The 23,797-nt window shown below is 33.8% G+C and overlaps 1 protein-coding gene across 2 annotated transcripts in view; it reads right to left on the reverse strand.

Moving 5' to 3' along the window:
• LOC145291379 (uncharacterized) overlaps positions 1 to 23,797 on the reverse strand; it is a 172,156-nt gene that overhangs the window by 9,468 nt on the left and 138,891 nt on the right. The window contains exons 10-15 of one of the 2 annotated variants that reach the window (XM_080137169.1): positions 23,025 to 23,083; positions 20,153 to 20,217; positions 18,591 to 18,689; positions 13,747 to 13,789; positions 8,292 to 8,406; positions 7,938 to 8,013 (exon numbers count right to left, since the gene is read on the reverse strand). In XM_080137169.1, coding sequence (XP_079993295.1) covers positions 7,938 to 8,013; positions 8,292 to 8,406; positions 13,747 to 13,789; positions 18,591 to 18,689; positions 20,153 to 20,217; positions 23,025 to 23,083 — 457 coding nt within the window. The remainder of the gene's footprint in view (positions 1 to 7,937; positions 8,014 to 8,291; positions 8,407 to 13,746; positions 13,790 to 18,590; positions 18,690 to 20,152; positions 20,218 to 23,024; positions 23,084 to 23,797) is intronic. The other variant, XR_013869399.1, reaches the window with a different exon arrangement.

The raw sequence follows: 23,797 nt of genomic DNA on the forward strand, positions 1-23,797 counted from the left end.
TTCGCCGTGTCCACTTTGTTGTTTGTTTGTTGAAGACATAATGCTCAGGTACAGAACAATAGAAAAGATTTCTTGCATTCTCATCTGTTTGATTGAGTTTGAACCAAGCTGTCAATGTGTGTCACGTTCTTCTGCTCTTGCTGCCGCCTGTCTTTGATTCCCTTCTCTATAGTAAACATGCTGCTCATCAGGCAAATGTACAGCCAAGCGATAAACAGTGTGGGATTGAGCATGCATTTTGAACTCTGACAATCTCCAAAATCCCTCTGGAGGAGACACATATCTACACGACAAAAACTGTTTAACTTCATTGTGTTCATGTGTTCCAGTGGGCTCATTATTCTCTAAAACATGTCTGATTTCCATGTTTGCACAATCGTGACCTTTATATATATATTTGAATAAATATTTTACGCTTTTCACCGAGGAACACACTTCAACATTAATATGGGCACGGTATTTTTCCAGTAGATACTTATTGTATGGGACAACGAATCTGTTGTCAACCTCATGAGTGCCAACTTGTACCTTTTCTCCATTGTTTCTCCGTCTGTACACTGGATATCCGGATACATTTGTATTCGTTTCTTCAAGGAAATCTTTTGGAAATTTTTCTCACATGTTCAATCAACCATGCACACAGAATTAGGATTTGATATCCCACATGGACCATGGATCATCAATGTTCTCACGCATTCTCTCAACTCTGGGTAGTCTAATGAAGGTATTTCAGCACAAACCATCTCATCAATTTGTTCTCTTGTCCTCAGTTTGTCTTCTTTTCGCAGCATTACCAAAAGGTGGCAATGTGGTAGACCGCGCTTTTGAAATTCAATGACATAGATATGAGCAACTGGAACACCAAATATATGTCTATCCTTGATATCAATCATAAGTTCCTTTAGGTGCATGTTATAAACTCGTGCAACTAAATCTGGCCTGTTTTGTGTTGTTTCATGCGGTCCAAGGTTCTCTGTGATTTCTCGACACTTTGGGTTACACGTGTATGTCAAGAAAATATGTGGTTTTCCAAATTTGCAGACGATCGCCATGGCATCTTGATATGCTTGTTAAATGTTTCTCGGACTTCCTGTGAATGTAGAGGGCAAAATGACTGGAACACCTGCCTCTTCATACTCATTCTGTCTTCCTAGGTGATCCATGAGACCCGAATAAAGTGCCACTCTTAATTGTGCTTAGTTATTTTGAATGAAGTTCAGACGGCATCCCTCCACCTTCACATAAGCGTCAACAATATATTGTTGCAATAATTTTCCAGCTCGATGCAAAGCACTAAAGCCATCTCTGATTGCTAGCCGGTATGAGTAAAACTCTTGCATGGTGACTTTGGTGCGAACACGAGTTTGGCGTTGTGCACATGAGCCATTTGTATATGCCATCCCGATTCTCCATTCGGAAAGAGAAGAGGATAAACCATGGGATCAAGATGGCAAGAGATGTAAGCAATCCTCTCCCTCTGTTGACCTATGGGATAAACAATGATATCACGATGTATTGGAGGTGCACCATCATCACCAACGAATATGGCTGCAATCTCATTGCCTGATGGGTTGTTGTATGTCCTTCTGTCAGGGCCAGGGATGAAGTGCATGGTTACTTGTCTTGGTGACACGTTCTCAATTGCAGCTCTCTCTTGTTCTTGTTGTCCAATATCCCTCATATTATGGTATGCTGCTGCATAAGGATTATTAATCAGTGCTTCATTTATCTTTTGAAAAACAGACACTAAACAGTTAGCATTTTCTGGAGCATTTACTCTATTGTGTATGGCTTTATTGGTTTCTATGATGTACAGCTGGCCATATCTTCTCTCTTCAGGGTCATTTGCATGGAGGTTGCTTGCGTAGTGGTAAGTTTGACCTTGTAAACGGAAACAATAGGGTCCACGTCCTGGAGGGGGTCTAATATTGGCACCAAAAGATGCAAAAGCAAATGCAGAATTATAGTTTCTTATATTCTGCCTGAAATTTGCACCCTCGGCATTGTTGGCATCAAATAATAATCTTAAATTTTCGGGGTAATCTTGTAAGGGGGGTAGCATTACTTTTCCGTTATGACAGCAATTTAGTTGTTCTTTTTGGAATCTTAAGGCTCTGCAAAATTGACATCGGACATCCATGGCCCCAATGTAATATATTTGGTGTTCCATATTGTGGGCATTTCTATGACGTTGAACTCTATTTCGCTCATTTTCAAGATGATTTTGGCGCTCTTGTTGATGCATATTATTTCTTCTTACATGGTCCCTGTTTCTCATGTTTTCTAGAAATTGCTGTCTTTCTTCCATATTCATATTATTTCTTCTTACAAGGTCCCTGTTTCTCATGTTTTCTAGAAATTGCTGTCTTTCTTCCATATTCATATTATATCTTGTTTCGTGGTCTCTGTTTCTCATGTTTTCTAGAAATTGCTGTCTTTCTTCCATATTCATATTATTTCTCCTTATGTGATCTCTATTTCTCAAATGGTGAAGATGTAATTCTCGCTCATCCTGGCTCATATTACGCCTTTGCTGTTGCATTCTTTGTCTGTTTCGATCACGGATTGATTGTCTTTCCTCTTCTCGCAAACGCTGTCGTCTGATTCTCTGTCTCTCTCTTGCTGCTTCTCTTTGCTGCGTTCTTCTCTCATCCATTGCTCTAGATGGGCCAAACGGTCTGTGTTTAATCTGTCAATAATAAATGAATTTTCTTTTTTTTCTCTCTCTCCCTTGAGCGTTCTCTTTTTTCTCTCTCTGCCTGGGTTGGCAGACGATAATAATTATTTGAAGCCAAATTTTTCAGAAAAAAAAGCAAAGAAGGCCAAATTTAAAAGCGCAGGCACATTTTTGAAGTAAAAAAGGCTAACAAAAAGCCAAATTGAAAATTAAAGGAAAATTGACTATATCGAAGTTGTTGACTTTCAAATATAAACATTTAGTAAGTAACTGTGTAAACAGATTTTAAAATATTTTTAATTAACGAAGACCGCGTTTCTCTCTCTCTCTCTCTCTCTCTCTCTCTCTATCTCTCTCTCTATCTATCTATCTATCTCTGCTTGAGCGTACGTACAGAAAAGGGCCGAACTTGAAAAAAAAGCCAAACAGAAACTCTGATGGCCAAAATACTTTTTCTTTTTTTTCTCTTCCCTCCCCCCATCTATCTCCCCCCTCTATATCTCTTCCCCATCTCACTCCTCTATCTCCCCCCTCTCTCCCCCTCCCTCTCTATCCTCTTGGCTTTGTTTATATCTAACAGCAATCAGTCGTAGTTGTAGGAGTAAACATATATTTTTAGAAAAATATTTCATGTTTCGTTCCTGGATTAGCGGAATACACATCAAACGAAGGCTAATGTAAATTTCACGGTTTTTTGTTTCTTTTGTTTTTTCTCTCTCTCCCTAGTAAATAACTATGGAAACTGATTTTAAAATATTTTTAATTAACGAAGACTCTCTCTTTCTCTCTCTTTCTCTATCTCTGTCTATCTATCTATCTACGGATTACACATTAAACAAACGCTCAAGGCAGAGTAGATATATATATATATATATATATATATATATATATATAGAGAGAGAGAGAGAGAGAGAGAGAGAGAGAGAGACATATAGATAGATAGATAGACAGACAGAGAGAAAGAGAGAGAAAGAGAGAGTCTTCGTTAATTAAAAATATTTTAAAATCTGTTTCCACAGTTTCTCCTAATAAAACTTTTTTGGGTTTGTATTACTGTACACATAGATGCGAAAAAGTTGTCAAAACAAAAAATATATAACAAATAAATGTTATCAAAGGCAAGATAAGTTACTTTTCTACCAAACTGGATATATTTTTCGTGTTTTTATTCAATGTAACATGTTTATTCAGCTCGAAAAACATACAGTGTTTACCGATGTATTGGAAAATTCAAGATGGCGTCTCACACCCTCTTTAACACCGTAAGTTTGGAAAAAGGTGTTATAAATAAAAAACCATACAAAATACTATTAAAAACCCGCCGAATATATGTCAACCTATGTCACGGTAATATATATTGAGCGAGTTTTTAACAGAATTTTATCCGTTTTTTTTTATTTATAACATCTTTTCCCACACTTACCGTGTTAAAGAGAGAATAAGACGCCATCTTGAATGGTCCAATACATCGGTAAACACTGTATGGTTTTCGATCTGAATAAACATGTTATTGTTATATTGAATAAAAACACGAAAAATATATCCAGTTTTTTGGTAGAAAAGTAACTTATCTCGCATTTGATAACATTTATTTGTTATATATTTGTTTTTTGACAACTTTTTCGAATCTATGTGTACAGTAATACAAACCCACTTTTTCATGAAATTTACTGTATTTACTGTACAAATATATTGCGAAACCATCATTCTCTCTCTGTCTGTCTCTCTCTTAAATATAAACAACGCATAGAGGAGAGAGTGGGAGGTTTTTTTTCATGAAATTTAATGTTGTAGGAGTAAACATATATTTTTAGAAAAATATTTCATGTTTCGTTCCTGGATTAGCGGATTACACATCAAACGAAGGCTAATGTAAATTTCACGGTTTTTTGTTTCTTTTGTTTTTTCTCTCTCTCCCTAGTAAATAACTGTGGAAACTGATTTTAAAATATTTTTAATTAACGAAGACTCTCTCTTTCTCTCTCTTTCTCTATCTCTGTCTATCTATCTATCTATCTATCTATCTATCTATCTATCTATCTATCTATCTACGGATTACACATTAAACGAACGCTCAAGGCAGAGTAGATAGATAGATAGATAGACAGATAGACAGAGAGAGAGAGAGAGAGAGAGAGAGAAAAATAGAGAGAAAGAGAGAGTCTTCGTTAATTAAAAATATTTTTAAATCTGTTTCCACAGTTATTTACTAAATGTTTATATTTGTAAGTCAACAAATTCTAGGGAGAGAGAGAAAAACAAAAGAAACAAAAAACCGTGAAATTTACATTAGCCTTCGTTTGATGTGTAATCCGCTAATCCAGGAACGAAACATGGAATATTTTTCTAAAAATATATGTTTACTCCTACAACATTAAATTTCATAAAAAAAACCTCCCACTCTCTCCTCTAGGCGTTGTTTATATTTAAGAGAGAGAGAGAGAGAGAGAGAGAGAGAGAGAGAGAGAGAGAGAATGATGGTTTCGCAATATATTTGTAATACTACTACAGTAAATTTCATGAAAAAAAGTTTTAATAGGAGAAAGGTATTTATTTACATGTGTGGTTAAATTATCTCCACCAGCGCGATTTTCGATTTTCGGCGGATCTAGGTGGACCCGTGTAAATTTCACGGTTTTTTATTTCTTTTGCTTTTCTCTCTCTCCCTTGAGCGTTCACTCTATCTATCTATCTATCTATCTATCTATCTATCTATCTATCTCGCGCTCTCTCTGCCTTGAGCGTTCGTTCAGAAAAGGGTCAAATTTGGAAAAAAAAGCCAAACAGAAATTCTGATGGCCAAACTACTTTTAAAATGAAGCCAACCTGGCAACCCTGCTGCCTTGAGCGTTCGTTTAATGTGTAATCCGCTATTCCAGAATAAAATCTTCTCAACCAATCAAATTTGCCGGAAAGTGTGACACACATAGATAGATAGATAGTTACAAGAGTATTAATATATAGATAGAAGATTAGTATTATTCGAATTATTGTTCTCATATTGGATGTTATTCTCAGCACTATAGATATACACTAGACTGATATAACCATTAACCTTCCTCAGGTTTATCTTGTCAAACGTTATGCCGAATTTGAAGGAACTTTTTTTTAATCCATGACAGTGGCTTCCTCTTGTTTTTTCAGGTAAAAGTTTTATAATATGTAATTGTATTCTTAGTATCGTCTGTATTGGGGATTGAATTTTCACCTTCCAGATGATTGTCACTTAGAACTGATATAACTTAGCACTTATATCCGTTGTGCCATAGGTCTTGCAGACAATTCTCCTATAAATTTTAAGGGTATCAAACCTATTCTTGTTTCAAATTTGTTATCTTACTACAACAGTAGACCAAATAATTCAAATAATACAAATTATCAATCTTCCTCACAAAAATTGCAAAACGTAATCAATTAATATCAATTAAGAATAAAATTATTTACATCGGTTGATCACAATAACCAGTGACAAGTGTTTCGGTGGCAAGAATTTCCATTCAAAAAATAGAAAACATCATCGCACACACAATGGCCATGAAGATTTAACGATCAAGTAGAGAGAAGACCAAACAGACCTCCACTGGTAAGGCGCAAAGAGTGCTGAAAACTTTGGCATAACATTAAATTTCATCAGGTCATATTAGAATCATCATATAGAGAATATAGAGAATAATTTCTCAAGTAAAAACCATCAAAACCTACAAACAACCAATAAAACGTCTTTTGGCATAAAATATCCCGACAATCGTTGACATGCTATAAAACACAATCAATTTAGAAAAATATTAAAATCAATATACATATAATATATAACACTTACATGACAATAATGGCTGACATGCCATAAAACTAATCCAAAGAATAAAACATCGAAAATAAGTTAAAACTAATATACAAATAATACAGGGTGGGGCATAAGTTCTGTTACAAACTTTCGGAATTATTTTTTATGATAATACTAAAATAAATTTATTATTTTATTGTCAGTATATTACAATGTTATATATGACTTTTGTTTTTCAGAAACAAAAGATACTAATTTTTAACAATGTCTGTTTAATTGGAAAAAAAATCATAGATCAGCATGAGAAGAGCCTGCATCTACCAGAAATAGTCAAGATACGGAAAAATTTTCATATAAAAAAAATGTTCATAAAAAGAACGATTGATCTTTTCCTGGAAACTTAGCCAATCAAAGATAGACAACGATCAGTCCGTCCCCACATCTCCAGAACACCTAAACTCATCAAAAATGTTAGGAGAAAAATCAGGTGAAATCCAAGAAAATCCATGAGACAAACGGCAAAGGAAGCGCAAACGTCACCAAGCAATACGTTAAGACTATGTCGAAGTGGCCTACAGATGTCAAACTATAAGCGCCAATAGCGACAGCTTCTCTCTGCACCCACAATTGCAAAGTGACTCATCCGAAGTCGACTCGTGTCAATAAGATCATTTTCATGGATGTAAAATTATTCTCACTTCAACAGTTCCATAGATTACTTTCGAGAAATCGTGAGGCAATACGTGGTAATACAGGAAGGATGTTGAGAATGCAAAAACCAGCATCAGTGATGGTCTTGGCAGTCACTTCTGAGATAAGGAAATCTTCATTTGTTTTTCAAGATTAACAAAGAACCTTACATTGAGGACATTGTCGAAAGTGCAGTGACTCCATAGTGTAATTCTGTGTACGGTGATGAAGTTTGGATTCTCCAACAAAATGGTGCGACAAGCCACACTGCTCATGACACACAACTGCTAGTCCTGGATCAGCAGAGAAGAATGGCCTCCCTCATCACCTGATCTTAATGCTTTTGATTATTCTTTGTGATCAATCCTGGCAAGTGGAGCCTGCTCTACTCTATATAAAAATATTGAAGCTTTAAAGACAAAATTGAACAAATTCTGAGAAAGTATACCATTAGATGTTGCGTGTGCTGTTATAGATAATTTCCTTATAAAACTTCATAGTGTAGTTAAGGCTTAAGGAAAGCATTTTGAATAATACTTATACCACATGGTTCCTTCAATATCTGCTAATCATTTTCTGTAATTGGGTTTTATAATAAATTATTTTGTTGGGAAAAATCTGAGTTTTATTTTTTAACCGTATTTATGCCCCACCCTGTATATAATTAATCAATAAAAAATGATAAAATCAATATAAATATAAAACGGATTATAATTAATTGATTGATGTTTCACGTGTTTGAAATTTTATCAGAGAGAAGGAGATAAGAATGAAAGATCAACTTACATTTTGGCAATATTTTTACTTCTTTTTGATTCTAGTGAAGAACAGGATAGAAATTTGGATTCAACAATGCCACAAACTGAAAAAGAAATTAGATAAGAAGTAAAACTTAACAAAAAACTTATTACGATGTTTTACACTATTCCGTCACTGTAGGAATTCTTCCTGACTCTATGACTAGAACTGCAACAAAAAATTGAATAAGAAGGAAAAATTAAGAAAACAAAAAACAAAAGAAGAATAAAGTAAATAAAAAATATCTAACAAAATCGGAAAAAAACAAAAACATAAAAAATGTTTAAAAAATATTAATATTGTTTTATATGATTGTTTCAAAAGATTTTATTGATTACTTACTGATATGATGCAATGCGGTGCCATATGTCATGAAAGAGACAGTAATACTTATTATTATAAATATTTCAACAACTGTGGCTATCCAAAGGAAGGATGGATGTTCATGGCGAATTATCTGATATGGAGAAAAAAAGCAAAATACAAAATGTTTTTGTTATGATTTTATTGTCTTTAGAATCTATCTATATATCCATAAAAGTGAAAATGTGTGTGTGTGTGTGTGAGTCTGTCTGTCTGTCTGCCTGCCTGTCTGTCTGTCTGCCTGCCTGTCTGTCTGTCTTTCTGTATGTATGTCTGTCTGTGTACATTTCCCTACCAAATAACTGTCAATTTCCGGTCTAGAGATTCGAAATTTGATATAAGGAGTATTGGGATTTTGGAAAATCTTTTTAATCGGTTTTCGGACAGAAATTTGAATATGGACATGGATCTAAATAATAAGTCTATTTGAGCCCCAAACAATACATACTAAAGGGTCATAATTGGGGTCAAAGTTAAAAGAAAATATTGACCTCTGTGGTCTCTACGAAATTACTCAGCTTATTTTTGGTCTAAGCATTTGAAATTTTACATAAAGCATATTCAGATATAGGGAAAGCTTTTTCATTGGTTTTTGGCCGAAAGTTGGCTGCCAAGGGGTCAAAGTTCAAAAGATTTGACCTTTGCGATCTCTACCAAACTATTGAGCCAATTTTGGGCCTAAACATTTTGAATTTTACATAAAATGTATTCAGACATGCAGCAAGCTTTTTAATCAGTTTTAGGGCAAAAGTTTCGCTGCCAAGAGGTCAGAATTGAAAGAGTTGACGTTTGCCGGCTCTACCAAATTCCTTCGGCAATTTGGTGTCTAAACACTTGAAATTGTAGATGTAGGTTACTTGAACATGGGTAAAACATTTTAATTTGATTTGAGCCAAAAACAATAAATGTTAAGAGGTCAAATTATTGGGGTCAAAATTAAAAACAAAATTACCTCTGTGGTCTCTACGAAATTACTCGGACAATTTTTGGTCTAAACATTTAAAATTTTACATAAAGTGTATTTACACGTAGTGCAAGTTATGAACAGTATATAGGGCTCGAGCAAAGCCGTGCTGAACTGCTAGTAGAAAAAAAAAAAAGAAAACAGGTAAAAGAATTTGATGGCTTTAAGAGTCTGTATGTGTATATATATTATTTATGTGTGTATATTATAATATTTATGTGTATATATTATTTATGTGTGTATATTATAATATTTATGTGTATATATTATTTATGTGTGTATATTATAATATTTATGTGTATATATTATTTATGTGTGTATATTATAATATTTATGTGTATATATTATTTATGTGTGTATATTATAATATTTATGTGTATATATTATTTATGTGTGTATGTTATAATATTTATGTGTATATATTATTTATGTGTGTATATTATAATATTTATGTGTATATATTATTTTTAGTTCGGTCTGTATGATTCCTTTGTCCTTTTGTTTTGCGTTTTACGCAATCCCAATCCAGGTTAGAATGTAGAGCGTTCCCTTGTTTCCGTTTCTAGGTCAGTTTCTATCGATCAGAATGTAGGTTGCACTTCACCTATCCAACAGATGTCTGGTTCCCGGTTTCAGTGTCTGTTGGTATCTTGTATGACTACCAGAGTCATCAGCGCACACATGACTTTATATTGATTCAATAAATCAATAAATAAAGGCTGGTGACTGTCATGTGATTCCAGTTTCATTATTAATCAAGCTGTTTCTTTGGCGTGGCATCTTTTTTTTTTCTTCTTTATTTCGTTGTCAACAATTTTTTTTCTGTTCTTGCATTAGTTGTAAATATTGTTGGTCTCCAGCTGATCTCGTTTTTATCATTCAAAGCTGTGAATTTCAAGCATTTGCATTTTTTCATGGTCTTATACAAAATATCCTATAATATATATAAGATGACAAATTTATGCTGTCTTACAAAGACCAGCTTATATTAACTTCATGTGAATTAGTTTCATATTGCTCGGCAATTATTTGGAACATGCCACTCTACAAACTCGAGTTAATTTCGGTAGTTCTGATTGATTGTAAAGATGTTACGCTTAATATTACGCCCGTATATGTTTAGTTTTCTAGAATACTAGCATTTCAGCCGGGGGTTACCAGGGTGTGTGTTGAGCAAAATAAAAGTGGTAGTAGGAAGGCAGGCTCGAACCCGTACCGTCAAGGAAGAAAAGAATGGGGGAAAAAACGTGACGTCTTTTCTGTTGCGACCACCGCCAAACCGGAAGTGACGTAGGTTTAAATTAAGGCTAGACAATCGAAAAGAGGGGATGACTTTCGAAAATATCGTTGAAAAAAGCGACCCCTCCCTGTAGAAAAGTGCCCAGTTAAAGGTGAAGAAATTGTCTGAGTAATTTGGTAGAGACCGCAGAGGTCAAATTTTTTTTATTAAATTTGACCCCTATTATGACCCCCTGAACATTTATTGTTTTGGTCTCAAATCAAGTTATTATTGGTAGAGTTCTCAAAGATCAAATCGTTGAACTTTGACTCCTTAACAGCCAAATTTCTGTCTGAAAACCGATTACAAAGATTTTCCCAAATCTCAGTACACTGTATATCAAATTTCGAGTCTGTAGACTGAAAATTAACAGAGTTATTGCGTAGGGAAATGTAAACAGACACACACACAGACACGTTTACCTTTATAGATATACTAGCATTTCAGCCCACCGTTGCCGGGATGTTGAGCAAAAAAAAAAAAAAAACAGTGTTAGTAGGAAAGCCGTTCCACGAAGGAGAAAAAGAATGTGAAAAAAAAACCCTGACGTCTTTGTTCTTACGACCACCGCCAAACCGGAAGTGACTTACGTTTAAATAAAGGCTAGACAATCGGAAGGAGAGGATGACTTTCAAAAATATCGGCGAAAAAAGCGACCCCCCCCTGTAGAAAAATGCCCAGTTGAAGGTGAAGATATTAATGTTTTTAGCCAATTTTTCGATATGTCGTCTGAAAGGTCGACTTCAAAAGGATACTGATCTTGGTAAAGTCCATCGCCTTTGTCAAAAGTTTTAGGTGGACATGCAAACATACATACATATATACATACATTTATATATTGGTAACTAAAAATTTTCGACCCAAACCGATTAAAAAGCTTGCCCTATCTCTAAATACCCTTTATGTAAAATTTCAAATATTTAGACCAGAAATTGTCTGAGTAACCGCAGAGGTCAATTTTTTTAACCTTTGACCCCTATTATGACCCCTGAACATTTATTGTTTTGGGCTCAAATCAAGTTATTAAGTTAGATCCATATCCAAGGAACCTCTATCTAAAATTTCAAGTGCGTAGACCCAAAATTGCCGGAGGGGTTTGGTAGAGTTTTCAAAGATCAAATCGTTGAATTTTGACCCCTTAATCGCCAAATTTCTGTCCAAAAAACGATCACATCGATTTTCCCAAATCTCAGTACCCTGTATATCAAATTTCGAGTCTGTAGACTAAAAATTGACGGAGTTATTTCGTAGGGAAATGTACACGGATACACAGACACACACACACAGACACTTTCACTTTTATATATATACTAGCATTTCATCCCGGCGTTGCCCGGGTGTTTGGATGTGTATGTTGAGCAAAAAAAAAAAGTGGTAGTAGGAAGGCAGGCTCGAACCCGTACAGCAAAGGAGGAAAAGAACGGGGTAAAACCTAACGTTTATGCTGTTATGACCACCGCCAAAGTGGAAGCGACATTTTTTAAAATTAAGGCTAGACAATCTAAAGGAGAGGATAACTTTCAAAAATATCGGCGAAAAAAGTGACCACCCCTGTAGAAAAGTGCCTAGTTGAAGGGGAAGATATTAATGTTTTTAGCCAATTTTTCGATATTTGTCGTATGAAAGGTCGAACTTAAAAACGATACTGATCTTGGTAAAATCCGTCGCCTCTATTGAAAGTCTAAGGCAGACATGCAAACAGACATACATACATACATACATTTATATATTGGTAACTAAAAGTTTTCGACCCAAACTGATTGCTTGCCCTATCTCTGAATACCCTTTATATAAAATTTCAAATATTTAGACCAGAAATTGTCTGAGTACTTTGGAAGAGACCGCAGAGGTCAATTTTTTTAAAACTTTGACCCCTATTATAACCCTTTAAAATTTATTGTTTTGGGCGCAAATCAAGTTATTAAGTTAGATCCATGTCCAAGGAACTTTATGTAAAATTTCAAATGCTTAGACCAAAAATTGTCTGAGTAATTTGATAGAGACTGCAGAGATCAATTTAAAAAAAAAACTTTAACCCCTATTATGACCTTTTAGTATTTATTGTTTGAGGCTCAAATGGAATTAATAATTTAGATCTATGTCCAAGGAACCTATATCTAAAATTTCAACTGTTTAAAACCAAAATTGCCGGAGGAGTTTGGTAGAGTTCTCAAGGATCAAATTGTTAAACTGTGACCCCTTAACAGTAAAATTTCTGGCCAAAAACCGATTAAAAAGATTTTCCCAAATCTCAATATTCCATATCGAAAATTTTTAGCCTGTAGACCGAAAATTGACAGTTATTTGATAGTGAAATGTAAACAGACAGACAGACATTTTCACTTTCATAGACATTCTAGTATTTCATCCCGGCGTTGCCCGGGTGTTTGGAGGTGTATGTTGAGTAAAAAAAAAAAAAAAGCGATAAATTTTTTTTAACTTTGACCCTTATTATGACCCCTGAACATTTATTGTTTTGGGCTCAAATCAAGTTATTAAGTAAGATCTATGTCCAAGAAACTTTTATCTAAAATTTCAAGTGTTTCGACCCAAAATTGTCGGAGGAGTTTGGTAGAGTTCTCAAAGATCAAATCGTTGAACTGTGACCCCTTAACAGCCAAATTTCTGGCCGAAAACTGATTACAAAGATTTTCCCAAATCTCAGTACCCTGTATATCAAATTTCGAGTCTGTAGATTGAAAATTGACAATTGACAGAGATATTGTGTAGGGAAATGTACACACACACACACACACACACACACACACACACACACACACACACACACACACACACTTTTATAGATTTATAGATGCTTTTTGGTTTTGTAAGAAATCATATATATTGTTTAATGGTGTCTTTATAAAAGTGTATTTTATATGTGTAATTAGTTAAATGTTTTGGAGACATGTTTTATGTTGAGCTATTTGGGAGGGAGAATTAAAAAACGCTTAATATCTTATATATTTACTTAGAGAGAAACTTATTCATTTACAAGCAGTCATAGTAGAAAGAGATAGAGGGAGAGAGAGAGACAGAGAGAAAGATATATAGAGAGAAGGATAGAGGGAAATGAGAGAGGGAAGAGGTAAAAAGAAAACTATTGGCACGTTTGTCAAGTACAATTACAGGAACGGAACACAATCTCTAATATAAAAGACATTAAAGAAAAAAATGAAATAAAAACTCACTCTTATTAATGGCACAGTTGAAATTTCTCCATTTTCTCTAGATCTAAAGAAGAAAACAAATTATTCTTGAAAATTTTTAAGTTTATATACTTTTTTATGAAATAAATAAGAAAAAAATGTTCTTACACTTTTAGTGGAAGACATATTTTTCAAAGAAGATATTTTAAATTTTATCTCTTCATTTTGCTTGTGGTATTAATCCCAAAGAAATTGACCCCTCATAGAGAGAGAAAAATATACTTTCACTGATATTGACGGTTGTTGTAAAGTTTGAAATGGACGTGTTTGCGTGTTTGTCACACATTTTGATTAGAAGGAATTTTGTCAAATCTTTGAATACATTATTTTGTAAGATAAATTTGAAAATTTTAGAAAACTAAATGTGATATAATTTTTCATTAAATTAATAAAATCATTTTTTCTCAAACTTTCGGTGTAAAACAACTTCTTCAAATAAGATTTATTGTCTTTTTCTTTATTTTGCTGGTGATATTTGTTAGTTAGTTAGTTCGCTTAGTACTTGCTACAAAGTAGGATAAGCGTGTGTTACTGTTGACCAGACGCCATATTGAATATCCACCAGAAAGAAGGGACATAACTGCATATATAGAAAAAAAGCCGCTAAGTTCGATAACTCCAACTTTAACATTGCTGGTGTCTTCTGATGTCAGGTGTAAGCCAAAGTTTATAAAAACAAAAAACTCAAAGAAGACAGGTTATTAACACAACAAGTCTCTTAAAATTTCAGTAGAGATCCCCATCTTTGTCAAATAGTTTGTGACCTATTCCTGTCCTCTAATCCATTCAATTTGGATTTCCTCCTTTACCAAAATTCTATTTACCCTGGCCGAGCAACTCTCAATAATTTGTCACAAGATTTGATGATTTTAAAGTCTATCAAAGATGCATTTTCTGTTTTTCAAATCAATTCAGACAACTTGGGTAGTCTGAACATCTCTTGTAGTATGACAGCTATCAATACACCTGAATCAATAGCTTCACTGAGTGTCAGAGTCTTGGATGCCAATGGGCTCTTTATTACTTGATCAAGCTTTTTGGATGACCAGCATATATGAGCCAGTCTATTCATCTTACCATAAACAAAGATGATGAATCCACCTTGTGAGGAACCATCCTCCAAGCTGGCATAGGTAGCATCAGAATAGCAAACCACAGTCAAATCTGAAGGATTTGCCAACTGTGGAAAGGATATGAAACCTCTCTTTAATTTAAGTTTTAATAGTGACTTGTTGGCTTCAAAAAGTAACTTCACTTTAGATTTTCCGGTATTACTCATCCTACGACATCAAATGATACATCAGGTCGAGTCTGGATAAATACCCACATCATTTGACCTGTTAGTCTTTTTAAATCTGTCTTCTCTTCTTCACTCAGCTCATCATTTCCCCTTAAGGATCTTCTTTTCTTTATATCTATTGGATAAATATATGACACATAATTGTTTAGATTTATGATGATCCCATCTTCCGTTTGCCTAACATACAATCCCAGAAATTTGAAGGTTCCATTTTCATGCATTCCAATCTTGAATATTTTCTTTAATTCTGAAATCACATTTTATTTAAAGAATCATTTCCACAAAGTATAAAGTTATACATTGCTAGAGTAGCCATCAAGTTCTTAATCACGTACTACAAAAAGAGCCTTCGTTATCTTTTTGTTATCCTTAACTTTCTCTGTTATCATCTATCTTGTTAATATACATTTTTGACCTATGTTAGGGACACATTCATACACTTCATGAGTTTTCATGCGTTTTATTTCTTTTTCTTTTTCATCAATCACATCTTTTGCTTGTTCTTGTTCAGTTGTGAGGAAAACTACATGTTCTTCATGATCTTCTGTTACTTGGGAAGTTCTTGCTACTGATCAATCTTATCCCACTTGATACATGCTGGACATTTATTTTCTTCAGCTTTCTATATTCCACTAATGGCCACAATTTCCAATTGATTTTGGTTGTGTACTCATAATCTTTCCCTTTTTCCACTCATTATTTCCAATAATTTTATATTCCACTATTTTCCCTTTACTCGGTCTTGTAGTATTGTCTTTTAGTTCCTCCCTGATACTATTAGAATAGTCATCATATTGATCTTCAACTTCCTCTTCTAAGACTTCATTCATCTCATTTAAGGGAATTGTATTTTCTTTATTCCTTGGCCTTCTGAGGTCCTTGTTTACCTTCATCAAGTGACATGGATGCATCCTGTAGAATGCTCCGCCATGTCAGATCAATACATGTTGACCCTTTTTACCCAAAACTTTATCAGGGCCATGTAATCCTTTATAGTTTTGTCTTCTATAGTAAACACTATCCTCTGTCACAAATCCTTCATCCGTATAATGTCTTATAATAACTCACAGTGCTTTACAAATTTTTTCACTTGATTCAGTTTCCATGAACCTTTTTCTCGCTGAATGTAAGGCATTTAAATTTATTCTAACCATATTATCACTGGTTTTTGAAGCGTCTGATGCAAGTAACTGGTCTATCAAAAACTGACAGCATATCTATGTTGGATCCAAAAACAAGCTCATTTGGGTTATGTCTAGAATGATTCTGAAGAGCATTTTCAACACTAACAGCTCAAGCCAAAGCTATTTGGTGTTCACATTTCTCATCTTCCAATGTTTTCTCCATTGCTTCAGCCAATATTAGATTATGACATTCCACAGTGCCATTACTGAATGGACTTTCAGCAGCTGTAGTTCAAGTTTCGATATTCATTTTTTCATTCATCTCTCTGTAAACATCGTTATTAAATTATCCTCCATTATAACTCAAGAAGCATTTGGGAACTCCAAAATATGTTATCCACATTAAAAATATGTTGCAAATAATTTCTTCATTCTTCTTGATTTTAATCAGCCTAACAGCAGAGTACCTAGTGCGTCAATTAGGTGTAAAATCCAGCATTGGTTATGTCTGAATTCATTTGCGTCTATAAATACAATGTCATTAAACCGGTTTCCAAGAGCCGATCCTATCACAGGACGAACAGGGTATCTTCTAAGCCTTAGACAAACTGGACGCAAATTACAGACACCCTTAATAAGAGCCAGAAACTCCTTATCATGAAAGGCCCTACTGCCTCTCACCAATGATACCAATTTCTGAATATATAAATATATTGGATATCCAATAAGGGACATAACTGGATATATAAAAAAAAACACCAAGTTCGATAACTCCATCTTCAACAATATTAACCCTCATGAACAGAAAATTATATGTCCTATTTTATTGATGGTTGTTTTAAAGTACATCAAAAATGTATACAGAGTACTTTGTGACAAGATTGCATTGTTTGGATAGTATTTTGTTATTCATCCATTCAGATGTCATTGATTGAACTTTATTTTGAAGTCTGGATAATCAATTCAAAGTGCAGCACCAATGCCTTAAGGAATTTCACAGTCACAGCTGAAGTAATGAGAACACCATATAATACTTTGATCACATTACAGTAGAGCACTAGGTTGAAACACAGTATATATTCTATGTCACTAGAAAAATGACCTTAGCAGATACATCAGTGTCCATAGTAACACTACTCCAAAAAATACCCATGTCTTACTATTTATTGTCGTAATGTTGCTCCTCTTGCTCTAGGTATGCCATAAAGTTGCGCTCACTATGGTATAGGAACAACCTGAATCAAATACCCTCATCAAGATGTTTGGTCAACATACATTCAAATTATTAGTTGTGCCTCATTTATATATTGTGATGCTAGCATCTTGTCCTCTGACATCTTGTCCTTTGACTCGTTTCCTAGACAACTTCAGTCCATATGTCTGATCTTACCACACTAGAAACGCCGTGTGCATCCCCACTTGTATCCATGCAATATTTTGCAATGTGGATTTCTAAGGCCACTCTGAGCAAACTACATCGCCATTACAATATGCTCCCAATGTGCTTCATCCCTGATGATGGCCAGGGGAGCACTCAAATAACTGTTTAATTAACGATACCTCTATGCTTTTGAATGCCCGGAGGAGTTTCTTCACTCAAATTCAGAATTGCATTCAGGCAACCCTTCATACAGAACGGCCAGTTTCTTTAATATGACAAAGAAAACATCCAAAGTTTCGCTTGCCAATATTTTCTGCATAATAAAACGTTCGGATGCTGTGCAAGGATCCATCGAAAAAGTTTTGTATAGCACAGCCTTTGTCAGCTCAACATTATGGATTATTATCATTCTCTTTAGCTGCTGGTAAAAATCCATGCACCTCCCATTAGTTGCAGGGATTAGGGATCAACTCGATCTGCTTGATCCAACACAAATGACAGGCTATCTCAACTCTCTTAACTCAGTTCAATACAGACGTGGATCTGTTAAAATCAGGGATGAGCTTCAGGTCAAATTTAGCATCCGCCATTATGTCACAAATAAATAGCACATAAAATGCCAAAATACCTTGTAATAGTAAACGTTAAAAATGTTGATTTAAGAATCTATTAAAATACTCCAAAATGCAAGAATCTCATCAAACATATGTCCTGAAACAACATATGTCGACTCAATGTTCTTCTCTTTTTCTTGACATGATCCAAAGTCATGTCAATTTTAATCTATCGACAGAAAGTTTCTACTGTTTTTATTTTAATAAGAATTCACTCATGTAAAACAATGTTCCTTTGCAAAATTGAAATTGTGTCATTGCACAAAAATAACAAGATTCTCTCTTGTAAACGGAATTCTTTCTGGATTCAATTCTCAATGAACAACACGACGCAACCCTTAATCTTTTACCGCATGGACTCGTAATATGGCTGCTACAAAATATCCGTTTTTGTGAATTTGTTTTACCTTTCCAATGAATTGCAAACGACTGGTTCGTGTGAAGACTGGTTCCTTTCTATTATTGGTGAACAGTGCTGAGGTACAATACCAAACACAACCCAACACCTGAAAAATACAAACAACCATAAAAAATAACATATTTATTGCTAACAAAGTATAGAACAGTCAAGCACATTCTATATTTTTTAATTTCATTATAAACATAGCATATAAAAAAACGTTCTGTTTTATTGATGTTCAAGCTTTACTATAGGAGTTTCAGTGGTGGTACTTTTTAGATTTATGACGAATATAAAAAATTGAATAAAACTCTGATATAAATACACAATTGTCTAGAATCGAAAGACAAAGTCACATTGCAACAATTAAAACAACCTTGTAAAATTTATTGATCATCTTTATTAAGGTATTAATAAAAGAAGAATGGAAAAGAAAAGAATGCTAGAAATCGAATATGTCGATGAATACGGATGAAGAAAAAAAAGGTGGTAAATAAATGTCTAGTGTTTTATATATATATATATATATATATATATATATATATATATATATATATAGGTTCCTTTAGTCTTTGACAGACTATGGCTACCCACGTAGGGGTGTCTGTACATGAAATTTTTGTGGCAGGAGGTGTGCAATCTCCAACCACACCTCATCTAAGTCGACATTGTTAAATACCAGTGGCAAGTGAAGTGTATGTACAGGATGACTGGAAACAAATGCCAAGATAAGCAGAGAGCACATACAGTGCATAGAATTCCCAAATGGTCACCCATCTAGTACTAACCATGCTCAATATTCAGTGGTCTAACAAAAACTAGTGTGTCAACACGATTATACCGAATATATATATTATATAAACGGCTACATGTTTGTTGGGCTGTCTGTCGGTCTATCTGTCTCCATATTTTTTAATTCTATCTCCTCCCAAATTAAAGGTCACAGAGCAATGCTAGGGGCCTTAAATGATTCGATTTTTTACGGGTCATTAGCCGGTTTAAACTGTTTTTAAGGGATCAAATATGGGTCAAAATTGAAAAAAATCGTTATAGATTTTATTACATTCATTTTAGCTGTTTTTTTTTTTTAATTTTTACTTTTTAATCGGTTTATATACATGTCACGTTGGTACAGTGGTAATGTCACCAGTTTTGAATGCTACCATTTTGGTTTCGATTCTAGCTGATGGTACCATAGACCATAACCATCGATCGTCTTATGCATTGAACTGTGCCCTCAAGCATTGAATAGTCCGAGTATGCATTTTGAAGGTGTTGGCAATTGTCCTGTTGTCATAAGTTGAATCGGTAGAGATCATGAGTTGTAAAGCGGTGCATCTCTGATCTCGCTCATTGAACATTGTGTCACTACAGATTTGTACACAACTAGCCAACTAGTAGATGGTCTTATTCAAAAAACAAACAACGGTTTTCATCATACGGAAATGGAATCATGTCGTCTTTTCTAGGGCGACAATTTTATCTTTCCACTCTATATACTCTTTGATAACCTAATTGTATTATATATATATATATATATATATATATACATTTTATTTGATTACTTACCATATAATATTTAGAATAGCACATGTGATAACCGCCATAACAACTGATAATCGATATTTTTTAATCTGAAAATAAATGCAAAAGAGAATAAGGAAAAAAACTTCAGTTCAATATGAAAATAATGACGTCATAAATTTTAGTTGCTATTTATTTGATGACTCTCATGTAAGCTGGATTTGAAATTTCTTTTTTTATCACCATGATTTTACCATTTAGAATTTGCAATCAGAGAAATGAAATGAAGCAAGTAGGAGTTCTTGGAATCTGCTTCCTTCAAATAGATATGCAGACTTTATTCTTTAAAAGAATAAGGACAGATGCTATTCTGAAATGGTGTATTTCATATCTGTCTATAATCTACACAAAACACTAGAAAAAGTGCATTTTTCATCAATGTCGCAAAATTGAAAAGAAGATTATTTCCTCCTATTGAAGTATTTTAAACTTTTTCATCATATCTACTATATAATAAAATGATTGCAGAAATTCCCCTTTGAACTAAATTACAATATGTTTGCAATAACAGATGCCACATCTAAATTTATTATGTCTAAACTATTATCCGCCAGCTTATGTAACTTTAGAACACCGTTTTATACGTTTATATATGTTATAATAAAATCCTACACTGCATCCTAGGAGAAACATCATCACGATCGCCAACATCTTTAGAGGAAGTAATTACTATTTTTCCCTCTAAATCTGCCACCAGTCTACACCGGGAACTAATATACACATTATACGTACACTTCCCTGTCTACCTTTATTTAAGAATAAGTAAAGTTTTGTGTATGAGTTTATGAACCAGTTAGCTCATAAACTCATACACAAAACTTAACTTATTCTTTTCCCGTTAGCAAAAATAATAATTTCTCCTTCATTCAGTTCTGGTTATTCTCATTGGCTGCAAATTGAAAAATCGCTTATTTGGGATTACACATCTTTTTAAATAAACGAACACGCCAGACCTTACACAAAACGGTTGCTTTCTCTACAACCTGAAATCATTATAACCTAAAAGTGAAAAGCGTTGAAATTTAGCGATGTCAATGAAAAAGTTGACGGCCAGCTCAGCTTTCCACTGTTTCAGGAGTGTCCAAATAAATAGCAATTGTCTTATATGTGGGGTTTCCCCGACATTGATCAAAGTTGATTGCTTTCTGAATGTTCTGGTATAAAAGGCTGGATAACTGACTTTGCTTGCAATTTAGTTTCACTTTTTTACGAAAAAGCTGAACAAACACGTGAGAGGAAGGAATAACGTGAATTTTATAAAAGTCGATCAAAATAAATGTAGAGATGACATGCGTTCGCAAATCGTAGATATTATGATCTAGGGAGTATATAAACAGTTCTAAAGAATAGTACCCCACCTGCGAACCCCGGCGAAAAAAGCCTTTACTGGACATACAAAAACATGTCTTTTACATATAGAGATAACACATGTTTACACTAGAAAAATATATCCACTATTTTTCAGGAAAAAATACTGTACTTACACGTTATCCTGCTAAATCGAAACAAATAAAACAGAAAATCTTAAGTAAAGAATTATGTAAACACTTGATTAAATATATGTCCCTTCTATACTTATTGAATATATTTTCGATTTGGCCGGGCATAACTGCAAGCTACTGGGTGTTCTTACAATACAGTAACCAGCAGAGTTTAAACTACTCCAACATACAGATTAAACAGTTGATGGAACAGAAATGAATGCACGGGCCCCATTATTTATTTTTCGATTTTGGAGCGTCTTTTCAACCCTTACATGATCCTATTTCTTTTTTTTTGTTTGTTTTTTAAGAGGGCGTTTTTTATTATATTTTTCTAATTTTTTTTATTGTTTACTATTACTGTGTATGATTCGTTTGTTGACAGACAAACACATCACCAAAACCTTTATTTTTATATAAAACACATTATTATACTCAAAGACTGAAATAAATCTAGAAAAATTTTAATTTTTATTATTTTATTATTTTTACATCAGCTTTTATTTGACTAAATTTTTGTCAGTTTTTATCATTTTTTTGTCTGTCAAATAATTGATGCTGCTAAACTACAAATTTATCCTTTATGGATAGATTATTTGCTATATATTTGTTTTTTGTTTACTATATTTGTTTTTGTTTACTTCTCTTTCCAGGAATCATTATCTACACTGCTCAGACATTAACTTTTTAAGGCAATTTTTTACTTTAGCTCCACCTACACAATTTCCTTTAAAACGACCACTTTTCTAGGTTTTAGACTATGCTGAATAAGACACTCTCTTTTAACTTTGGCGGAGACAAGTAGATTTCGAGATATAATGACATGCATTATGCAGTGTAATTCAGTGTTGTACACACAAGCGATAAACAAATCTACTTCTCTTCTCTCAACACTGTCACCCCCCCCCCAATTTGGAGGGGGAGTTATAGTCTTTGCGGGTGGGTGTGCTGACAACGAAGGTTAAATTTGTGGCAAATACTTTGACAATCCCCCTCTCATAAAATGAGGTGTCTATTCTGAAAACCGTTCTTACCATGGCGGGTTTGGGGGTGTCTATTCCATATGACGTTCTTAACATAAGGAGGTTGGGGATGTCTATTCCGAAAGTCGTTCTTAGCATTAGAAAGTTGAAGATTGGCCACCAACAACAACCATAGTTTAATTTTTTACAAGGGGGGGGGTCATGCTTCCACCAGGCAACGCCGTTTAACAGGTCCTGCTAGTTAATCAATAAAAAAAACATTTTCCATCAAAAAGAAAATGGAAATAGAAATTATTTAAGTAATTCAACGTATCTAAGAAAAATTCTTCTATAAAAACAACAAACATAAACTGATTTACTTGAAAAATACATCAAGAAACAAAATAAAAATACCTGTGATGAATCATTTTCAATTTTTGCAAACAAAAATGGCATAACAAAGATACTTCCACCTACAAAAGAATGATAAATAGATTAAAGACTAATAAAAAATGTTCAATTGTCATAATTTGTATAATTAAAAAAAATAAAAAGCTGCAATTATATATGCTATTATGTATGCAACAAATTTCTATTTTGAAAACCAAATGCAGACTATTTCATTGTTTTTAACTATTTCGATTCATGTTTGCTGTGTGGCTGTTTTTATAAATTCTTTTCTTTTTTTCTTGGTTGAAGTCCAATTCTAAAAATATTTATCATTATTCTTTTTTCCTTTCTAATCAACTTGTATTTATTTCATAGCCAACTATTGATACTTTGTCAATATTTTTTCGCTCTTTGTCACCCTTTGTCAATATTATTTCGCTCTTTTCAACTGTAAAGTTTAATCAATTAGTGCTGTGGTTGAATCAATCCTAATTTCTATCTTTCTCAATTCCCATTTTATAACTAAATTGATACTTTTCAGAACAGCATCTAATTCAGCCAAGCTAATGTGATTATAATAATTTTTTCTGCAGCCAAATTATGGCCAAAATCACCAATCTCCACAACCACACATGTTGCAATTGTATTGGCATCGTATCACATCGCTCCTATTTTTGTTTCAAACTCAAATAACAAGGACCTCTTTTTCTACACCAGCTAGAATATTCTGTATTATTTTAACAGTTTTTGCTATCAAATCTGCTCTCCCACTCTACTCCACTTGTTCTTTTAGTATA

Source organism: Euprymna scolopes, chromosome 12, assembly GCF_053919585.1.
Source record: "Euprymna scolopes isolate OS-2025 chromosome 12, ASM5391958v1, whole genome shotgun sequence".
Taxonomy (NCBI): Eukaryota; Metazoa; Mollusca; class Cephalopoda; order Sepiida; family Sepiolidae; genus Euprymna; species Euprymna scolopes.